At 38.8% G+C, this 21,474-nt stretch overlaps 1 protein-coding gene across 1 annotated transcript in view; it reads left to right on the top strand.

Moving 5' to 3' along the window:
- DCDC1 (doublecortin domain containing 1) overlaps positions 1-21,474 on the top strand; it is a 494,261-nt gene that overhangs the window by 147,550 nt on the left and 325,237 nt on the right. The window contains 2 exon segments of the mRNA XM_036765123.1: positions 5,767-5,880; positions 5,883-5,929. Of these exon segments, the coding sequence (XP_036621018.1) occupies positions 5,767-5,880; positions 5,883-5,929 (161 nt within the window).

Raw genomic sequence — 21,474 nt, 5'->3', positions numbered from 1 at the left:
AGAAACAGAAAGTGCAAAAAAAGATATATTAATGATAATGGGAATGTTTCTGGCCTTTTTTTTATCCTGGAAAATAGGAGATTATCATGCATCTGGCTTTGTTCCCTTACTAAGTCTCTCAGGGAATTCAATGTATTTATAAGCACATGCCATAAAACAAGAGACTCTGATAGCCTGTGTCCCACAGAAGCATCGCCCTATTGTTTTCTAAGAGGAGAAATAGGACACTTCCCCATTGCAATGCCCATTTTCTGCAGTCTTCTCCTTCTTGGTCATAGACCCTCCCAAAGTCTGTACATGTGTCACTTCCGTGCTGCGTTTTCCTGGAGAATGAAGAGTATAATGTGTAGTCTTTCTGCTGCACAATGAGATTGTCCATTTTTTCAACTTATGCATACGTAAGCCTTCTTTTGTGAATAGGGCTGATAGGGTCAGATAATGTTTAAAGGGAAAGGCTTTATGTCTCTCAGGCCTGCATGTTTCCACATGGATGCTTCTACACACACATAGATTGAATTATGAACAGACCTATTAATGCTGGGATCACAAGAGGTCAAGTTTTGTCTTCTTTTACCCCTATTCACATTGCTTTTGTAAAGGAAAAAAAAGGATTTGCAGGAGAAAAAAGATGCACGATGAAGAATTTTACAGGTCTTTTTCCCCCCTTTAAGCAACATCTGTGAGTTGAAAAAAATCTTATTATGTAAAACAGTTCAAGAATATTGTATTACCAAATTTTAATACATCTGAGTTGGATCATATGTAGGGTTATCTTTAAAGATCAAATGGTATCTGAAGAGTTAAAGGTGAAACACAATCCTTGGTGGGAAAGGCCTTGTTCTAACATACAGTAACTTACCATGTAAGTAAAATTGAGTTGGAATATCACCATAACGTTATCAGTAACCTTCTAAGGCATTTTCCTGCTGTAATTATTGAGATATCTGAATATCTACTAGAAGTTCTTGTTTGAATGAGTGATTATGGGGATAGCTTAGTCTTCACTGGCCTTAAGAAGCTAAGAAGTTAGATCATGATCTTTGAAAAAAAAGAAAACAAGACTTATTTTGGAAGGGAAAAATAAGTTGATTTGAAGTGAATTTTTCACCATTTTGACCAATAGCACTGCAGTGTGCAAATGGCCCCATTGCTTGCCTGACTGGTTGACCTCTGATGTCATACCAGATCAGCCATCCATGAGAGGGCCAGACTCTGTGACAGTAATCTGCCAATGCAAACGATGTCTTAAAATATAGTTCTGGGTCCCCCTCCCCTCTTTTGACCCCCCCCTTTGAGAGTGATTTTTTTTGTAATGCTAATGCAACATGCTCTAAGGAGCATTAATAGTGTTCAAACACATATATAACACAATGTGATAGGCTTAAAATATTTTATGTCCTTAAAAATATATGAAACTGGAAACTCGATTAGAAAGAAGCCGATGCGATTTAATCATTGGAACAACATTACTCATTGTCTTTGCTTTTGCTTCTTTCTCTGATCTATCTTTGTTATGTGACCGTGGGCAAAAGTCACCTGTTTCTGCACCTGTGAAGTGTGTCTCTATAGCTTACTGCCCTTCATATTTAAGGTTAACACTGTTGGATGGGGGTGTTAGCCGTCTGTGTAGTTGTGACTGAAAAGACTGATTTGTAATCAGTAGTTCTTTCTCCATGCCGTACACATCAGGATGGTGCTTTGGAGAAGAGGATAGAGCCAGCAGTTGTAGAATTTAAATCAAATATCTTTTTGGATCCTTGAGGGGTGGGGGCATGGGGGTGATGCAGTGATGTTTCTACTGTAAAGACAGTACATTAATATATTTAGTTGTCAGAAACTTTTTTAAATGGAGGCAAATAATATAGAAGGGAAAGGGAAGCATTCCTGGATATCATAATATGTTGGTGGTAGGAATAAATTCTTTTCTCTCTCGTTTCTCATCCTTTTTCTTCCCTTTCTTCTGTCCCCCTTCTTTCTCTTGTCTAACCTACTTTTCCTTTCACTTCCTTCTTTCTGTTCTTTCTTCTTTCATTCATTTTTTCTTCCCCTTCTTTATCTTCCATTTCTCTCCACTCCAATTCCTCAATTCTTTATTTATATCCTCTCATCCATTTTTCCTTGTTGCTGCCAGCTCACTTTTATTCTGATAGGTCCATATTCCACTCTCTCATCTTCTCTTTGTGTGCTACCTCTTCTCCAGGATTGATTTCCTGCTCCCATATAGTCTCTTCACCTCCACCTTTTAGACTGTGAACTTTTTGAGAACAGATTTTTTGATCTCCCCAGGCTTAGAACAGTGCCTAGAATATTGAAAATATTTTGTACTTGTTGGCTGATTGACTTACTGACTGACATTCTGCTCACTCTGGTTTAGTGGATAAGGACCTGGGTTCAAAGTCACCCATCTGCCACAGAGTGTGTGATCCTAGGCAATGCCTCAGATATTTAAAATGACAGATTGCAGAGCATGTGTCAATTCACGTAGATTGAGTTTCTTCACCAAGAATATTCTATGCCAGGTAAATCACAGGGCTAGTCCAACATTTTTAAAAGGTGTCGAATGAGTGGTTTAGGATGCAAGCAAGAGCCACCTATATAAAGTTCAGAAGAGAAGGGACCAGTTGTAGGCCAGAGGAATTGAGGAACCCTTCAGAGAGCATGTGGAAGTCAAGTTTGCCCTGGAAAAGTCACTATGATCTAGGTAGATATGGAGGAAGAGGATGGGAAAGCCATTTTAGTTAGGGAGAGGTAGCATGGTGCAACAAAAAGACTAGAGACAGTTTACCTAGTTTCAGATTTTCCGCTAACTAGCTATGTAATTGTGGGTAAGTGACTTCACCTCTCTGGGCTTTAGTAACTGCGTCTATCAAATTAAGATGATGAGATGGTGCCATCTTCACCTAGGCGATTGTGAGAGTCTAATGCAATAATGTGAAGCAACTGTTTTGTACATGTCACTTATTATTATTATTGTTGTTGTGGTTGACAAATAGTACTGGAAAGCAATAACAGAGTCAGATTGGAAGGTTCTGAATGTCTAAGGACTACACATTCCTAGATGGCAGAAGCTTTGTCTCATTTATTTTTTCATCTCTTTTTGAACTTAGCCCAGGATTCTGTACTTTGGAGGTGTGTAAGTGTTTGTCGTATGAATGTTAAACTAGACAATTTGGGATTTTTACTAGAAGTAATGGAGAGCCATTATAGCATAATGATGTTGGAGGCAAAAAACCGAAATGTAGTGGGAGATGCTTTCATTTCTGCAGGTGTGAGGTGATGAGGATTCAGATTAGAGTGTTATTTGTGGAAATGGATGAAGGAAAACAGCATCGATAAGGTTCGATGCCTTATTGCTTAAACAGGAACAAAGGAAAGGGCTATCTACATATCCTTAGTAATTAATGTGGTGGATATAGACAGATTTGAGGATTAGTCATGTGCAAAAATTCATCACTTGCTAGCAGATTGCCAAGGTGATAGAGACTTTGTCATAGTGAGCCATGGAACCTCATAGCTTTTAAAAAAGAAAAGGATAAAAAAGGATAGATATTTATAAGGAAGAAGAAGATAGTTCGTGAATGCATGCTGAATATTCAAACATTCAGATGGATCAGCACTCTTCATAACTTTAGTTCAACCTGATTGGCCCATTTTTAAAGGACAGATGAAGAGTTTGATTTCCGTTGCTTTTCCAATTCTTAACTTTTCTGCTAGGTTTTATGTTATTGTCTATGCTTCTAGAGTGATTGGAATATTGTTTTATTTTAACATCTCTTTCAAGGATCCGTGAATTCATTGAAATTGATACTCCCTCAACTGATGCAGACCATGACTCCTTTATGTATTTGTAACTAATCTTGTAGGGTTTCTATAACTGGAAAAAAAAACTATTGGCCCACCTTGTGGTTGATGTCTCTCATTGTAGAAGTATGCTTAGCCATTTCTGATAAGCACATGATCCATCCCTAAGTCCATACTCAAAGCTTTTCAAAGTTGGTAGAAGCTGCTGGTGCAAGTGCTTTGCTGCTGGAGTCTTTGTGAGCCTGGGGTTACCTCCATGTCATGATGATGCACCAGAGAAGGACTTTAGTAGGGGACTAATTTATACTTGTTAAATAACCAAAGGAGGATAATGACTTGAAGGTCTATAAAACTTAAGGTTTTTAAAACATTCATTATTAGATTCTACTGAAAAATTCTAGGTTTATCTTATTAATAATCCATAAATGATATGAATCTTCATCAGGACTTCATCTTAAATTATTTAAGTTAGGTTTCTAGACATATAACAATTATAGGTTATGAAAATTCTGCCAAGACTAATCTCTTTCTCTCAAAATCACATCATCTATCGTAATGACATTTTGACAGCAATATAAATGAGAATTTTATCAGTACTATAGTATTTATCTTTTAGGCTTTGTTGGGAATGTAGGTAATGAATTATTTGGCTATGGCAAGCTGTGAAAACTCCTAGCTAAATAAAAGAAATGAAGAAAGGAAAGAAGACAAATTAAGAGAAGGGAAGTAAGGAAGAAAGAAAAGAAGTGAGGGAAGCAAGGAGAAGGAAGGGAGGAAAAAAACATAGCTTTTATTTTTTTCTTCTTTTCTATTCCCAGTAGTCCCACAAACTTGAATTTGGATGAAAGATAATCATTAATTACTAGAATGTCTGAATGATAGAATTTTGAAAGAAAAATGGGAAATTTCAGCATGATGTAATGGAAAAGGCTCTGAACAGGAGTCCAGAGACTTGAGTTCAAGTTCTGACTGCAGTTTACATCAGCATTGCCTTAGACAAATCACTTTCCCTCTCTGAGCTTCAGTTTAGTCATCCATAAATTGGGAATATTTGCAATACTTATCTCATGATGTTCAATTCAATTCAATCCAGCTTATTAAGCTATGTACTGCTATGTACAAGGCACTGTTGGAAAGTGCTCTGTATATTTCAAAGAACTGTATGAGAGACTTTTATCATTATTTTATATCTTGTAACATATTATGGGCGGCTAGGTGGTGCAGTGAGTAGAGCAGTGAGCCAGGAGTCAGGAAAACCTAAGTTTAAATTCAGCCTCAGACACTTACTAGCTGTGTGACCCTGAGCACTACTTAACCCTGCTTGCCTCAGTTTCCTCATCTGTAAAATGAGCTGGAGAAGAAAATGGCAAACCACTCCAGTGTATTTATCAAGAAAATCCCAAATGGGGTCACAGAGGGTTAGAAATGACCAAGATGAATGAGTAACAAAAACAAATGATCTCTATATTTTATGACTACTACTACTTTTATTTTCCAGTACTTAAACTACTTTGAACTCTGTTACCAAAGAGTTAATAGGGGCAGTTCTTTTGGGAATCTGTCTTAATAAATAAGAAAGACTATTTGCAACTGGAATACAGGGACAGTATGTAATTTGGTCTTTATAAAGTCTTGAAAGTATTTTCTTTTCTTAAATAGTTTGACCATTTCTCTCTGGGATCCTTTTCATATTCATATTCTTAAGCCCTTTCTCTTCATATGCAGAAGTAATATTAATCTAATTATGAACAACAAATTCCCAAAGTATACACTGATGAAATATTACTCAACATATAATTTATTTATAAACATACAATCCCATACTTGTCTCAAGCATAGATCTCCAATCGAAGTCTGCTAAGCATTGAAGTCTTATCTTTCCTTAAGCTCAGTACTCCAAAACTTAATAGGTGTGACATCAACAATTACTTCTTGCTAACAAGGCTTGTAATTTAACCCCTTCAGATGAACAGGGTGATTGATGAATTGCAGACAGCCATCCAAAGCTACAAAGGTCATCTCTCTAAACTTGCCCCACAATTATAGGCTGAGAAAGAGTGGTGTTCTTCCTTCTGTCTACCCAACACATTAAAAGACTTCCAGCAAACACCATTCTCCCACAAGGTCTGCAATGAAAGGGAGGTGTCATTCTGTGACTCCTATTTGGCCATGTGGAGACAGAACAATACTTCGGTCCAGCTTAAAGACCCTACTGCAATTACTATTTGATTTGAATTTCTTTATATGTTGTCCTGTTCTAACTTGGAGTCCGGTTACAGGTTGCTTTATTACCATTCAGTATTGTTTTTGATATGGAGAACTTGAAGCAAGCAACTAAAAATAAAGTTTTCTTTTTTATTGCTATGAAGGCTAAATAATTATAAAATCCAGAAAAACCTTTATTTTATAAGCATTTCAAAATATTTACTCCTTGTTTGCTCAGTAGGATAAAATTTGTCTTAATTGAACTGCTTGAAAATTTTTATTTTTAGGGGATAATATATTGTAGATGGATTCCATATAGATATCAATGTGTATTTCACTTTTCAAAAATAAATCCATTGTGGAAACAGGCAAGCTTTAATAATTGACAGACAGTGGCAATAGGAATTAGAGGTGAAAGACCAGGTGGCTGATTGATGTTCAAACTACATTTCAAAGGAAAGGGATGTGCACTGGATAAGTGTGACACATGCCTGGCTTTGGTTGGTAAAATCAATACCTACGAATACACTGGGAATAAAGGTGAATTGGTTATTTGTCAAGACAAGATGGCTAAATGCCTTAGAAAACTTTTAGGTATCACATCTTCAGAGGAGAAAAAAATAGACACCTGACCAAAGTTAGGAAATTTAATGACTTTTAGTATTACTTCTGAGGTACTTTACTAAATTTGTCAGGTCAAAGGACATTCTCATAGCATCATAGCCCACATTTCAGCAGAACATTCCTAACTGCTTAGTACAAATTGAGTTTTTTGGTCAACATTGGACTGTTTTCTAATTGTGGGACTTTTGTTAGAAAAGCTTTTTGTCATTTTCTGATCCTGGTTCTAGAGGGGTTTGATCCTACTCATTGTAGTTGGTATTTTGATTAGCCCTCATCTGTCATTCTTTAAAAATCTAGCAAATAGTTTTATTAATTAAAATGTTTCTATTTGTTTTTTCCGTTTGTTTTGATGTAACATGTTGCCTGTTATTACTTAACCAGTTTTGTAGCTTTGCTTTTGCATGAATAGAGCAAAATTAACTACCCGTTTCCAAAAAGTTTGTGCCACTTCACTTGGTTGGTCAGTGTACAATACTAAAGGCCAGTATCATGAGTTCAGTACCTTTAGGGGCCAACTAGTTTTCCACTCTTTCTCCATGGGTTCTCCTAACACACACCAACTGTGTTGTAAATGCTTGCAGGTAATAATAAAGGGCAGTGGTGAGACACAGTGGAAGGAGCTGCTTAACCCATTCCTTCTACTGACACCATGTAAATGATGATGACTTGTCTGATGACATATCATGCCATATTTTTATCTAAAAGATACATCATGTAACTTCAGAATTAAAGACAGAAGTTTATATGATGTATCTTGTCTTTCCTGTGTTAAATAAAGTGAGGGATATAGTAGGTTTCCTGACTCCAGGCTTAGCGTTTTATCTACAGTACTATCATCTGCCTCATATGCAATGTACATGAAGATAGTAATAATATTAATAGCTAGAGGAGCACACATTGGGTACAATAAAGCAAATATTTGGCACCTGATGTTGCAAAGCACCAAGTTAGATGATAGGAGAGATAAAAAGTTTGTCAGGTTCAAACCATGTTTAAGTTAAGGCAAAGATTATTTAAAAGAAAAAAAAAACTCAATGATTAAAAAGGAAGTTAAGTCAGCAAGGGAGCCCAGTTCTAAAAGGATATGCTTTCTGTTTTTACCTTCTATTAATACTAGTGCCTTCCCTCTCTTAGCTTATTCCTGTTTATCCTATGTACTACTTGTTTGTCCATATTTATTTTCTTGTTATCTCTCCCATTAGATGGTCGGCTGCTTGAGAACAAGGGCTATCTTGTGCCTCTTTTTATATCCCTGGCACTTAGCACAGTGCCTGGCATGTAGCAGATGCTTAATAAGTATGTACTGCTTCTTCTGGGGGCATTATTTTCCTCATCTGTAAAATGGGTGGGGGGGAAGGGTTAGATGATCTCTACAATCTACTAATCTCACCATCCCGTTGTATTCTATGTGAAATCATCCTTATAGCATTTTAGCTCCAGAGAGAGGAGGAAAGAGAACCAATACTTGTCATCCATCAAAACGGAATTACTAGAAAGAGGAAGTTACAAAGAGAGCAGGATTTAGAGGTGTGATTAGTCATTCCTGTATGGGAGACCCAATCACATAGACATATGGGAGCAGTGACTACAAAAATACTCTGCATATTCTGTTAGGGATCTTTATTTTAGTGAGAAAAGAAGGAAGCAAAGACAGAGAGGGTTCTCTCCTAATGTTGTGGCATGAGTAGCCGTGTTTCTAGGTAGCGATGTATTCGACATAACAGTTAAAGTAATTATAGACCCTAATGCCACTGTGCAGGTAATATCTTACTTTTTGCTTGTATCTGTATCCCCAAATGCTTAGCACAGTGCTTGGCATATAGTAAGTGCTTAATAAATGCTTGTTGTCTTGCCTTGTCTCATTAGCTAACATTCTCCCTTCCACTCATACTCACCCCGGATTTTTACTCTTTCCATAGCCTAGATTTCCCCTATATTGCTCTCTCTCACCCCTCAGAGAGAAATCTCTTTAATTTCAGAGAATTTGAGCAAATTCAGCACTAAACTTTCTAAATTCTGTCTCTGCCTTGCATATCTCTTCAATCCATTCAATCCTTCAGTGGGATGCCATCATGATTTCTGACCATGTAACCCTGCTAAATGACATCCAGTGGCTCCCCATTCCCTCCAATATTAATGCAAATTCTTTTTCACAACCCCTCCCCCCCAGCTACTTCCTACTTTTCCAATTGTCTTATTTTACTTACTTTACTCCCCCTCATTCACTCTATGATCCAATGACAATGATGTACTTTTAACTCCTCAAACAAGACCCTATCTCCCATCTCTGTGCACTTTTACTGGCTGTCCCCCATGCCTGGAATTCTTTGCTTTCTTATTTTCATCCTCTAGTTTCTTTGGCTTCCTTTGGGGCTCAGCTCAGATCCCATCGTCTGCAGGAAACCTTTCCTAGTCTTCCCTCATGCCTCTGCCCTCCTGCTAATGCCTTCCACTCTCGATTACCTTCAGTTACTCTATTGTGTATATTTTATGTGTTTCTATAACATATGTATACACACACACATATAATATAACTAATTATTTACACCTCTTTATATGTGCTCTTTAATGCCTAGCACAGTTTCCTGTGCAGACTTAATACTTAGTGTCTTCTATATGGGTAACTAGGTGGTGCAATGGATAGAGCTCCAGACTTGAAATCAGGAAAACCTGAGTTCAAATGTGGTTGTTTGACGCTGGATAAGTAACTTAACCCTGCTTGCCTCAGTTTTCTCATCTGTAAAATGAGCTGGAGAATGAAATGGCAAACCACTTCAGTATCTTTGTCAAGAAAACCCCAAAGGAAGAGTTGGATGTGACTAAAAAGCAACTGAAAGACAATAATTTTCTATCTTCAGCAGTCTTTCTGATAATTATTATCATCTTTGGGGGCTTTTTCATTGAATGAGGATGCAACAGAGTCTGTTTTCCCCCAAGCATTTTTCTTCTCCAATTGATGACTAAATCTAGTTTAAAAGGGAACCACTTAAAGAACAGTCTTTATTTCTGTGTTTCTCACAATGCCTAGTTCTGTTCTTAAAATCAGATAGAATCTCACCACACTCATCTTAAGTGATGTGAAAAAAATAACCATAGCCTTAGAATTTGGTGAAGTTCCTGAAACAATATTTTTTTCTTACTCTGAAGCATATCACTGTAGCCCTCATTCTGCTTAGATTCATGGCTCCATCCACTGCTATGGTTTAGATGTTTAGTGCTCTTCGCTCAAACCCTTATGCTATTCCTATGGTGACATTGTCAGAAATGTTAATTACTGATTCCCTGGGAAAATGGGAAGAGGACTGAAATAATGGGTAGGTAGGTGAATGGGAAAGATGATCAGTAGGTCAGTAAAAGACAGACTGGGTGGGAAAATGAGTAGGTGGATGGATAAGTGTGAAAGAAAATTGATGAGTAAGAACACTGTGGATGAGACAAGTAGGTGGGAGAAAGAATTCAGAAGTAGGAGAAAGCTAGTGATACAGATATTCAACTCTATTTCATTCAATTCCAAAAACATTTATTAAGCACCTACTGTGCTCAAGGCACTGGATGAGTCCTTTCCCTAGCATTAATCCCTGTCTCACAGAGTTGGTTGATGAAGTCAGCATAGGTTAGTTTCTATTTTCAGTTAACAAAAACACTCTGGTTGAGCTTAGTTACCATGACAGAAACAAAAATGAAAAGGTCATGATTTGGGAAATGTTTTTCACCCATCCTTGTCATGTTGAGAAAGGTCAACTGAAAGGGGACTCTCAAGCTGAATGGAAAGGGTTATTTCTCAGCTTTTCCTATTCTATCTGTGACTAGAGTACAGCTCATCTTCTGGAGAGTCTCCTTATTATAATCTATAAACACTGCTAAACACAGTGTTGCATGTGCTGGGCTCTCTGGGATGTGTTCAGAAGAGGGAGATAGGGTCCCCGAACAGTACTGATTACTTCTTTATAATTAGAATGCTTGGCAACCTCCAAAAGAGATTAAGTTCATTGGTCTTCCTGGATGTGGCCCCTTACCATACACAGCTCCATCCCTTTACTTTCCAGTTGCATCTTCCTTTGGGAAATTGATCAGTGCATTTTGTGGTTGACAGTAACTTTGGAGATGATAAAAGCAGTCCACACATGTATTCTTTCCACCTTCTTGTAGTGATGTTAATGCTTCCATCACTATAATGCTTGACCTGTCAGGGCCAAAAGGCCACACACTCATCATTTGAGATTTGCTTTTTATTTTCGTGGTTCCCTGGAAAGCTTTGAAGTTCTACAAGTTAAACATGCCCTTGTATCTACAGGAACTCCTAAATTCAGGTCCTCCTAAGAACAATGGAAGTGCCCATGTGCACAGTAAATAAAAGGGGACAAATAAGGCATTGTCCAGAAAATCCAGGCAAAAGACCACTTCACCTTGGTCTAACAGGATGACCTCTTTTATTCTATAGGTGGGTTAGTTCATATAGTTGAAGCATCTCGTGGTGGCTTCCTCTAAACCGCATCTGATTTTAACAAATGACACATTTGAAATCCATGTTCTGTGGCTGTTTTAAGGCTAACTCTTTAAGACCTTCAGTTACTTGGTATTTCACCTGACTTATTTGGATAAATAGTGGAAGAGAGTCAAGAAATGCCCTGAGTACCAACAGAAACCTCTGGAAATTTGGCATAAATGAAAGAGTGAATTATGATGGGCACAGCAAGAATCCATTCATTTGTCATTCTAAAGATAATGTTATGATTTCAGGCAAATGAAAAGCCTCTCCCCCAAAGTGGTAAAGATAAAAAGTTCATACTAACATCTTATTATGTCTGGTAAATGTAGAATCCTAGAATGCTAAATCCAGAAATGACCTTGGAAGTCACCAGCTCCAACATCTTTTTAGAGATGAGGGAATAAGGACACAGAGATTCACCGCCTAATGGAGAGGTGTAGTGGAAAGAAGTACTTGGAGTCAATAGAAACTTTGTATCAAAACCTACCTCTTTCATTTACTATGTGACTTTGGGCAGATCACTTAACTGCTCCGAGCCTCAATTTCCATTTCTGTAAAATGGGAGTTGTAATATCCTTAGTATATACATTCACAGGGTTGTTATAAAGCTCAAATGGAGTAAGGTACGGTAGTTTGCAAATCTTAAAGGTTCATATTTAAGTCAACTAATGACAAAAGCTGACTGATGACCACTAACTGTTCTACAAATACAGCAATTAATTAATCTTGATTTTCATTCACAATGGGGACTAGTGTCCATGCACAGCTTCTGTTGCCTTTAGTCTGTGGGCAGCACACAGTGGGGTGGCTTCAGATGTGCAACAGTATTCACACTCTGATTGAAAGCCCAGAACCCCTCAGAGCTCAAACTTACATCGAGTTTTAGACAAAGAGCTGGCACGGCCACAATAAGAAACTGCCCTGTTATCCAAGGGTAAAGTTAGCAGGGTAATCTGGACCAGCGAAATGTGCATTGCCTACTGAGGAAGGTGGGGTCAGGGACCCAGGAAACATGACTGTGCTAGGCCAGCAAATGGTTGGGGGAGGGGAGAGGGTAATTCTTTTTTTTTTTTTTTTACTGGAAAACTTTTTATTGTAGGTGGAGCTGGATTGTAGGTGGATCTGGACAGAGTTTAGATGATTCCAATTTTGTTGGCAACATCTAAAGCATCGTAGTCTGGAGCAAGTTGGACATATGCCTCCTTCTCTCCCTCAGGCCGGATCAGTGTGTTGACCTTGGCCACATCGATGTCATACAGCTTCTTTACCGCTTGCTTTATCTGATGCTTGTTGGCTTTGACGTCCACAATGAAGACTAGAGTGTTGTTGTCCTCAGTCTTCTTCATAGCAGACTCAGTGGTCAAGGGGAACTTAATGATGGCATAGTGATCCAGCTGGTTTCTCCGAGGGGCACTTTTCTGAGGGTATTTGGGCTGCCTTCGAAGTCTTAGAGTCTTGGGTCACCGAAAGGTGGGGGATGTTTGGATCTTCTTCTTTTTGTGGCTGTGGACACCCTTCAACACCGCCTTCTTGGCCTTCAAGGCCTTGGACTTGGCCTCCGACTTGGGGGGGGGGCAACGGCTTCCTTCTTCGCCTTCGGCGCCGTCTTGGGGGAAAGGGGAGGGGGTAATTCTTGATTTTCACGTTTATAAAGACTTAGCCTGTGTATGTCCTGGGGGGCTTGGGACATATCAGCAAAATTAGTTTTCACCAGCTCCTGCCTGTATGCTACCAGAGTTGTCCTGAAGGATTTTTAAATAAAGGTACAGAAAAACCAACTTATATCCCAATGCTTCTATTTGGTTACAAAAAAGGAATTAGTTTATCCGCCTGTGCAATAGAGCATTAAATCTGAAAGAAAACTAGCAGGATAGCGACTTGCCTCAGGACATTCGTATCTGAACTTCATTGAAAAAGAGGAGAGTGAGATGATCAGGGATTATAATACACACCGGTAATATGTGTGATGATAGTCATAGATTCAGAATTATTACCCGGGCGTCTTGAGTAAGAAGGATCTCATGTAGCAACCACAGCCAAAATAATATTAATAATAATAAAATAGATGCAGAATTATCATCCAGGCATTTTAAATAACAAGGACATTATGTAACAACAACAGTAATAATAATTTCAGAATTAGAACCCAGGTGATTTAATTCCAGACCAGGTGTCTATCTGTTCTCATCTCCTCCACTTATACGTCATTTTTCAGGGAGGCCTGATATGTTTACCCCTTTATCTCTAATGTGACAGGCCTTGTAGTCATGTGTAAGTGTCTATATGTAGAAATATATAGTCTTTGCTTTCTCTAGTCTTACAACTATTTTGCTTTAGTGTGAAGAGAAAAACCAAAATGGTATTCACTTCAAGGAAGAACAGCTAGTTTGAAATGTTAGCTCCCCTGTAACGTTTGATAGAGTAAAGCCTCTCCTCCTATTTTCCTTTGCTCTCCTGGTATGTTAAGGGTACTTCTAGAATCACCAGTTGGGCGGTCAGCAGGTCAGGTCCATGGGCCAAAGCCTGGATGTGATTCTGTCATTGCCGCTGCCCTTCCCTCTCTAAGCACATACTCTCTCAGGGAGACTGTCCGTCTCAATAGCAGTTAATTTGTTTTTATCTCTCAATTAGCATTTTCACAGAATGTTTGCCATGCTCAAATTGCCGAGTTCTCCTCCTTGCATATGCTCCAGTCCCCTGGATTGCTTAGTGACATCTGTTTGCTAGCATTATCAGAGAAAATTATAAATCTCATCTTTTGAATCTAAATAAATGTGTTCGGATTTTCTTCAGAGTGAAGCTCCAAATGAGGCACATCATTTTGGACATTTTTATATATCAAACTGCATGCTGACTCTTAGGGGCTAATGAGATAATATGTCTTTGTCGAACTATGTCTTCTTATCAAGCAAAATGTACTTTTTGCAATATATATATATGAATGGATAAAACATTTTCTTAAACATGTAATTAAAATAAAGCAATGTGTTTATCATGCCACATAGCCTGGGAATTAGGGAGCCATCTAGGCTTCTTCTAGTTCCCTCTCCTTCTTCTTCTTCCTCCTCCTCCTCCTTTTCCTCCTCCTCTTATTCCTCCTCCTCCTCTTCCTCTTCTTCCTCCTCCTTCTCCTCCTCCTCCTCTTCTTCCTCTTCCTTCTTCTTCTTCTTCTTCTTCTTCTTCTTCTTCTTCTTCTTCTTCTTCTTCTTCTTCTTCTTCTTCTTCTTCTTCTTCTTCTTCTTCTTCTTCTTCTTCTTCTTCTTCTCTTCTTCTTCTTCTTCTTCTTCTTCTTCTTCTTCTTCTTCTTCTTCTTCTTCTTCTTCTTCTTCTTCTTCTTCTTCTTCTTCTTCTTCTTCTTCTTCTTCTTCTTCTTCTTCTTCTTCTCCCCCCTCCAATCTACAGGATTTCCTTCTCCCCCCACCTTTTCTTCTGCTCCTTGGAAGCAGCCCATAACCCCCTGTTCTTTTTAAAGTGGACTAACTACTACTACTACTAGCTGGATTTCTTTGGATGCCTAGGCTCTTGGTGGCACCTTTTTCACACGACCCTGAATGGATCATGTCTCAGAGTCTAGGTCCTCCTGCACTTTAGAGCACATTCTTTGCCCTGTAACAGAACTATCCCTCCCTTCCTCACCTTTGCAGGGTGGGGGTGGGGGTGGGCAAGATACTCTCCCAAAATGCCCAATCATTGGTTGAACTTAGTGAACAGACATGTTCCATGGCCAGTAGACATTAGGTACTTTCCTTTATTTTCAACTATTGGCTCCAATAACTTTCCTATGTAAGGATACTGAATCAGGACCCATGCCCCTTAGAAGGGAGGTGCTTTGTTCAATGATTATATTTAAAATGTATAAATACACAGAAACACACATATAATGTTCCAAAAGTATTAGTGAAGCTTTGGACTCTCTCTCTCTCCTCTCGCCTCTCTCTCTCTCTCTCTCCCTCTCTCTCTCTCTCTATCTCTCTCTCTCCCTCTCTCTCTCTCTCTCCTCTCCCCTCTCTCTCTCAATCTCTCCCTCACGCCCTCTATCTCTCTCCCTCCCTCTCACTCTCACTCTCTCTCTCTCTCTCTCTCTCTCTCTCTTTCTCTCTCTCCTCTCGCCTCTCTCTCTCTCGCCCTCCCTCCCTCCGTCTCTCTCTCTCTCCCCCTCCCTCTCTCCCTCCCTCCCTCCCCTCTCTCTCTCTCTCTCTCCCTCCCTCTCTCTCTCTCTCTCTCTCTCTCTCTCTCTCTCTCCCTCCCTCCCTCCCTCTCTCTCCTCTCGCCTCTCTCTCTCTCTCTCTCTCCCTCCCTCTCTCTCTCTCTCTCTCTCTCTCTCTCTGGAATTTCTTACAAAAGTCTCACTTGGATGTCTCCTTTTGAAGGTATGGCAGTGCCCTCAGTTCTCAGACTGTGTCAGCAGAGCACATGCACTGTAAGAGCCTACTAAGCTGACAATTAATATTAATGATGAAAATATTGATAACCACAATGACAATAAATCTTTATACTGTGTTTTAAGGTTTCCAAAATGATTTGCATACATTATCTCATTTGATCCTTGCAATAATCCTGTGGCTTCCGTACTGTTACTATTCCCATCTTACAGATGAGAAAACTGAAGCTGAATGCCCAAGAGGCTTGCCCAGGGTCACACAAGGACCTGTGTTATGAAATGACACATTGATGGCTGAAATGACTGAATTCCATGAGATTTCTCTTCCATTTTTTTCCTTGTACAATCAAAACTGAAAAATATTGTCTTACAGAATGTGTGTGGTAAGGGATGTAGCAGGGGCCAAGGCTAGTAAGGAGCAGCCTACTTTACTTAGTAAGTGTCTGAGTCAGGACTCAAACTCAGGTCTTTCTGACTCCAGGCCCACCACTGCCATATGACCTAGCTGCCTTCCATTGTGAGCCCCATTGCCAAATCACTGGGTTCATGAAGGCTCATCATCATGACAAGGTGATGACTATTTTTTTTAGCAACCCTTAAAGACAATTTTCAGGTATAAATTATGGAGTCTAAGAGCAGGAAGGGATTTCAGAAATCTACATTGGAATAGTGATTGCCTCTGCTGCTTACCTGGCAAGTGGGCATCCTCTGCTTGATAGAGAGGGCTTGGCCTCTGCATAAATACAGGGAAATCCCTATGCCAATGAAGTCACAGATCTTTGAAGCCTTGAAGCATAATTAGGATGACCAAGTATCAAAACCACAGGAGCATATTTTTTCAGTAGTTTTCAGTTGTGTCTGACCTTTGTGACCCCATTTGGGGTTTTCTTGGCAGAGACACTGGAATGGTTTGCCAATTCCCTCTCCAGCTCATTTTACAGATGAGGAAACTGAGGCAAACTGGGTTAAGTGAATTGCCCAGGGTTACACAGGTAGTAAGTGTCTGAGCCCAGATCTGAACTTAAGAAGATGCCTTTATGACTCCAGTCCAGGCACTCTATCCACTGCTTGACCTAGCTTTATGAGCATATAAGCAATGCCAACACGTTTTAACTTTATAATAAAGAAAAGATATATTGAAACCTTCATGGCCCAATACCAGAATCACCTATATAACCACTTCTTTTGCCTATTTGTAAGACTAGCCCTGCTGGCTGACACAAAAGGCATCTTAAAATTCTTTGCTTTGGACTATATTATTTTCTTAGGTTTATCTCTTGGCACATGGAGAAAAATAGTATTTGGCTTCTCGGCAAGGCAGTATAGAGCCCAGTGAGAGGTTGAACAGATTTTGTTTCAATTTCATCCTCTACTATTTTTGAGAAGTGTCCATATTCTTCAAGCAAGCACATTGTCATTACTTGGAAGATAAAAAACAAACTAAAAACCAGTCACCAGCCATTTCCAGGGACAAAATGTATTTGATTTTCTAATACACCTCCACAAAAGTAATGTGCCTTCTACTTCATTTGACGATTGTTGACTGAATCACTGATTCTTAGCTTAAGAGACACATTTACTTTAAAAAGATTGTCTCACCTGAGTGGTGAAAATGGGAACCATTTGCTGTTTTATTTTAAAGGAATGCCTTTATTGGGGAACAGGTAAGTTGCATGCTGTGAGGGAAATGTGGCTGCTGTTTCTAAGTGCAGTCAAAATAAATGGAAATAAATTAGCAATATATGTATTTGTCTTAGTGCATATTCAAGGTTAATACAATGCAATTTGATTTTTCTCTCTCCACAGAATTCTGATTGAATAATTAACTTTCTGCGGCTAATTAGCTTCTCACATAATATTAAAACGTTCAATTTTAATTTTCATTCCCTCTGTTTGGATTAGGTAAGGAATTCCAATGTCAAATACTTTTAAATTCAGTTTTGTTTGTGTCATTATGGTCCCCCCCCACTTTGTGTGCATTCCTTAACGAGGATTTTTATCTGTGTCTTTCTTAGAATTGCTAACACATTGCAAAGCTCATTCCTGGTCCCTTTCATAAAACGTTGAATCATTTTCAGTGGAAATATATGAGAAGCATCTCTGTCCTCCTCATGTTCTTTTTCTTTTCCTTGTTCTCCAGCAACAGGCACTAACTGCATGGTCTGCCATGTTCTAGCAGCATACTGTAGTATTATTTTTGTATTACTGCCTCTTGACAACATTGCACTGCACTGTAAAGTTTGTTTTTTTTTGAAATTCTGACTTTTGTCCTTCAGCTCACGCACAGCTCTGCCTCCTGGGTGGTCTGCACAGCAGTTGTGTAGGGTTTGGGAACCTGCTGTTCCATCATAGTTATCTTTTAACCAGACTTATGGTATTAAAAACTGAATAATAGCGCTGAGCTAGGCCTTACATAAGTCCTCAGGTAGGTTTGCCGTGACCTATTTATCACACCAAAGGGCCATATTGGCTTACAATATCTAACTAAAGTAATCTCTTTGGGAGATTTGGGATTGAGTACTAGTCTAGTGAAGCTTCCCGAGTCTTTTAATAGCTTTTAAAAATATTTATATACTATTTAAGTACAGAAAACAAAAAAATAAGTTTGCTTATGTGAATGGATATCAATGTCTGATTTTCAAAACATTAGCTAGACTGAATTAAGATGACCCTTCGCCCTTCTTTTCCAAATTAATTGAATATTGCACTAAGTATAATACCATGAAACATGGAAAGAGAAGAGAATGAGAGTGAGGAAAAAGAAAGGAAAGAAGGAAGATGTTTAGTGAATGGAAAGTATTATCTGCTCCTCTCAAACAACATGATTACATGTTTCCAGTAGGGACCTATATGACAATTCAGATCTCTAGGTTTGGCTTTTAAATTTGGCAAGAAGCTATTCTGCCATGGTTTTTTTTTGAGACAATAGGAATTTAGGGCACATGTGCACACATAGACACACAAACATACACACATGCATACACACAACTAGGTTTATTACCTTGCACCCTGGGCCCCAGGGCTAGCCCCAGCTAGTTTTTTTTCTTTGCATCATCCCACTCCAAGGGTGAGAATCTAATTTTAGAGCTGTAGGGATGTGAGTCCATGCAGAGAGCCACAAGGAAGCCCAAACAGCTGCAGATACTCATCAAGAGTAGGGAGAAGGCCCCAGGAAGGTGAAGGTCAGTTTTTTTCTGTTTCTGGCCCACTAGAGAAAGCATCTGGATTCTGAGCCACCTTTGCTTAAACACTGGGTCACTGAAATCACAAGAAGTATTCTCACATGCATAAAATGTTTTGTAAAGGCAAATTAAGGAATCTTGGATAATAATAGCACTTGGGTTGTTAAAAAAATACATCAGTGGCTGAACTGACTGAATTTCATGAGATTTCTGGTCTGTCCCTTTCTTTGTGGAATCAAAGCTGAAAAATATCCGCTTAGAAGATGTGTGTGGTAAGGAATGTGGCAAGGAACAAAGGCCAGTCAGGAGTAGCCTCCCTGCGCCCTTTTTTTCTTAATCATAGCCCTCATATGATATTGAAAAATAATTATGGTGGCTCTTCTAGCCATATTTTTTCCTGCAAAATTTAAGGAAAGTTCAAATAGTGAGAGTGGGAAAAAGTGATGATCTAATGAAGGTCCTTTGTGCTGACCGGTCTGCTTTTCTCAGGTTGGCAGTCAGCACCCTTCACACTGCTGTTCTCTAGAAGGGGATTTGTTGCATCCTCTGACTCGATGTCTAGCAAGTCCAGACAAAGTAATGTCGATAACCTCCACACACTGAGCTTTGGCCAATGATGATAACCTTGCAGTATTGCAATGTGTAACTTTAACTGTTGATTCTTTTTTCTTCATGTTTCCAGCCTTTGTTTCAGCTTTAAAGCAGTCTTCTCCAGCCATGGGGTCCCTGCAGGCTCTCCTCTTCATAATTCTCCTAAATTCACATATGTAAATTGGTCCTGAGACTTACTATACAAAAACTCACTGTTCAGAGACTTCACAGATGGAACAGAGTTTCATCTGAATCTGGAGAATGGCTTCCCTCAATAACAGTGAAATATATGAAATGCCAATGACAACCTCCAAGAACAGGTGATGCCCTGGGCTGATTGGACTGTCAGCGGAACCAGAAGAAAAATAAAACCCAAATCTGAAGCTGAAGTCAGAAATCTTTTTTTAAACTTCATAGCTCTTCCCCATCCCTTCTTAATGTTCTGAGTAAGATGACTGAATTTTGAAATCAGCTGAAATATATTCATTCTTCCTTTGCTTCAGGACTACTACTCGAATAACTTGTCTCTTAAATAGCCTTGCCTGGAGAGAAGCAGTTTTTTGCATCTCCTTTTATTCCTTCTTTCCTTCTCTTAATCATTCTCTCTGGAAATATCACTGGACTATAAAATGGTCATTCTGATGTTATAGACATATCAAAGAGAAAAGAGCTTTGGGAGAAAAAAAGGCCAAGATTTAAATTATTCATACAGCTTCTCTCTTCTCTAGTTTCCCTTTCTTGCTCAGTGAATGGTGTGTCTTATGTGAATCTCAGGCGTGAGTGGAGGTGTGGGGTTCCACTCTAGTGATGCCGTCCTGGAGGAATGGCCTGTTTCTCATCCTTTTGACCATAACATATGCAGTTTTTTTCCTTCCAGCAACAGTTGCAGATAATAATGTCACAAACATTCTCTGGGTTCTCATCAACCCATCCAATGTATGAAAACAAATTTAATTCTTTCTCTTCAGCATAATCATGCCCTAAATAAAATCATTGGTCAAATTATTTTTTTGCTGGAATAAAAATAAATGGAAATTCTATCACTGGCTTTTATAAGCGTCCTTTACATGCATTTTGTAACCTTATATTTATGAAAAAGAAGGAAAGCAAATTGGTCAACAAGTTCTTAGCTAGTCCTTTGCTTTGAAATTCACATTTTTCATACTCTTGCATTATTTAAAGGAATAGAGTAAGCAATCTTGCCTTTAACCAAAGTGAACATTAAACACCTACTTCTCTTTTATTTTAGATACAGGAGGGATGCCAAAAGTTCAAAGACTCTAGTTAGAATTTAGAAAGATTCAAGGTAGAATTGAAAGTTTTCTTATAGTATTCTTTTCAGTCTCCTGATTTTCACTGCAAAATCCCAAATTGAATGTGTTTACTTTGCATGTGTTTGAGAATGCAGACTTGGAAGTGATCTCTGTGTATATATCAGCTCCAAAGTGTGGAGTCTTATCAGTACAAATCTAGTTGGAAGTCTGATGGAAAGAATAATTTTGTTTTCTTTCAGGATCTACAGCAGGAGTTCTCAAAGTTTTTCAGGTTAGGTTTGTAGATTATTCATTTCTTAACAAATAAGTCAGAATAAGTTACTGCTTTATTAATCCCTCCTCCTCAGATGTACGTGGCTTAAACTCTTAAAGTCTTAGGAGCCATGATTTTATGCCTCCTTCATGCATGTGTGTTGAAATTCACCAACATTAATGTTTCATCTTGAACTCAGCATTGTGATACAGTAATGGCTTTTAGACAGAGGGACCTCTCTTGAATGTACCTTGGAAAGAAATGACATGATAGTAGCTGGCGTGTGTTAGATTTTATAAATTAGAGGTTTCAGTGATCAAAAAAGCCCATATTTCAAATCCCTAGACTGATTTTGAGTAGGGATTAGTTTATTGGTCCTATGAACTCTTACCTTTGCCTGTTTCCCAAACAATTAGGGTCATTTCTCAGGCAGAACCAACTTGTTCAGAGTCTTTCTTTTAGGCTTTTGTCTCACATAAAAGGACACCGAATACCCTGTTGTTTACAAATTGAGGTTATGTGCCCGAGTGAACAACGTTTTTGGCCTCCATTGCTTTGACTTCTTGACTGCTTCTTTTGGATGGTTTTGTACCACAGACTCACCTTCTCACACTAGTAGCCATTCCTTGAACTTTTGTGACCAGTGTGCCAGTTGGATGCAATGAGAAATTTAT

This window comes from Trichosurus vulpecula, chromosome 6 (genome assembly GCF_011100635.1).
Source record: "Trichosurus vulpecula isolate mTriVul1 chromosome 6, mTriVul1.pri, whole genome shotgun sequence".
Taxonomy (NCBI): Eukaryota; Metazoa; Chordata; class Mammalia; order Diprotodontia; family Phalangeridae; genus Trichosurus; species Trichosurus vulpecula.
Note: the sequence above shows the minus strand (reverse complement) of the source record. Positions and strands in the feature narration are given on the sequence as shown.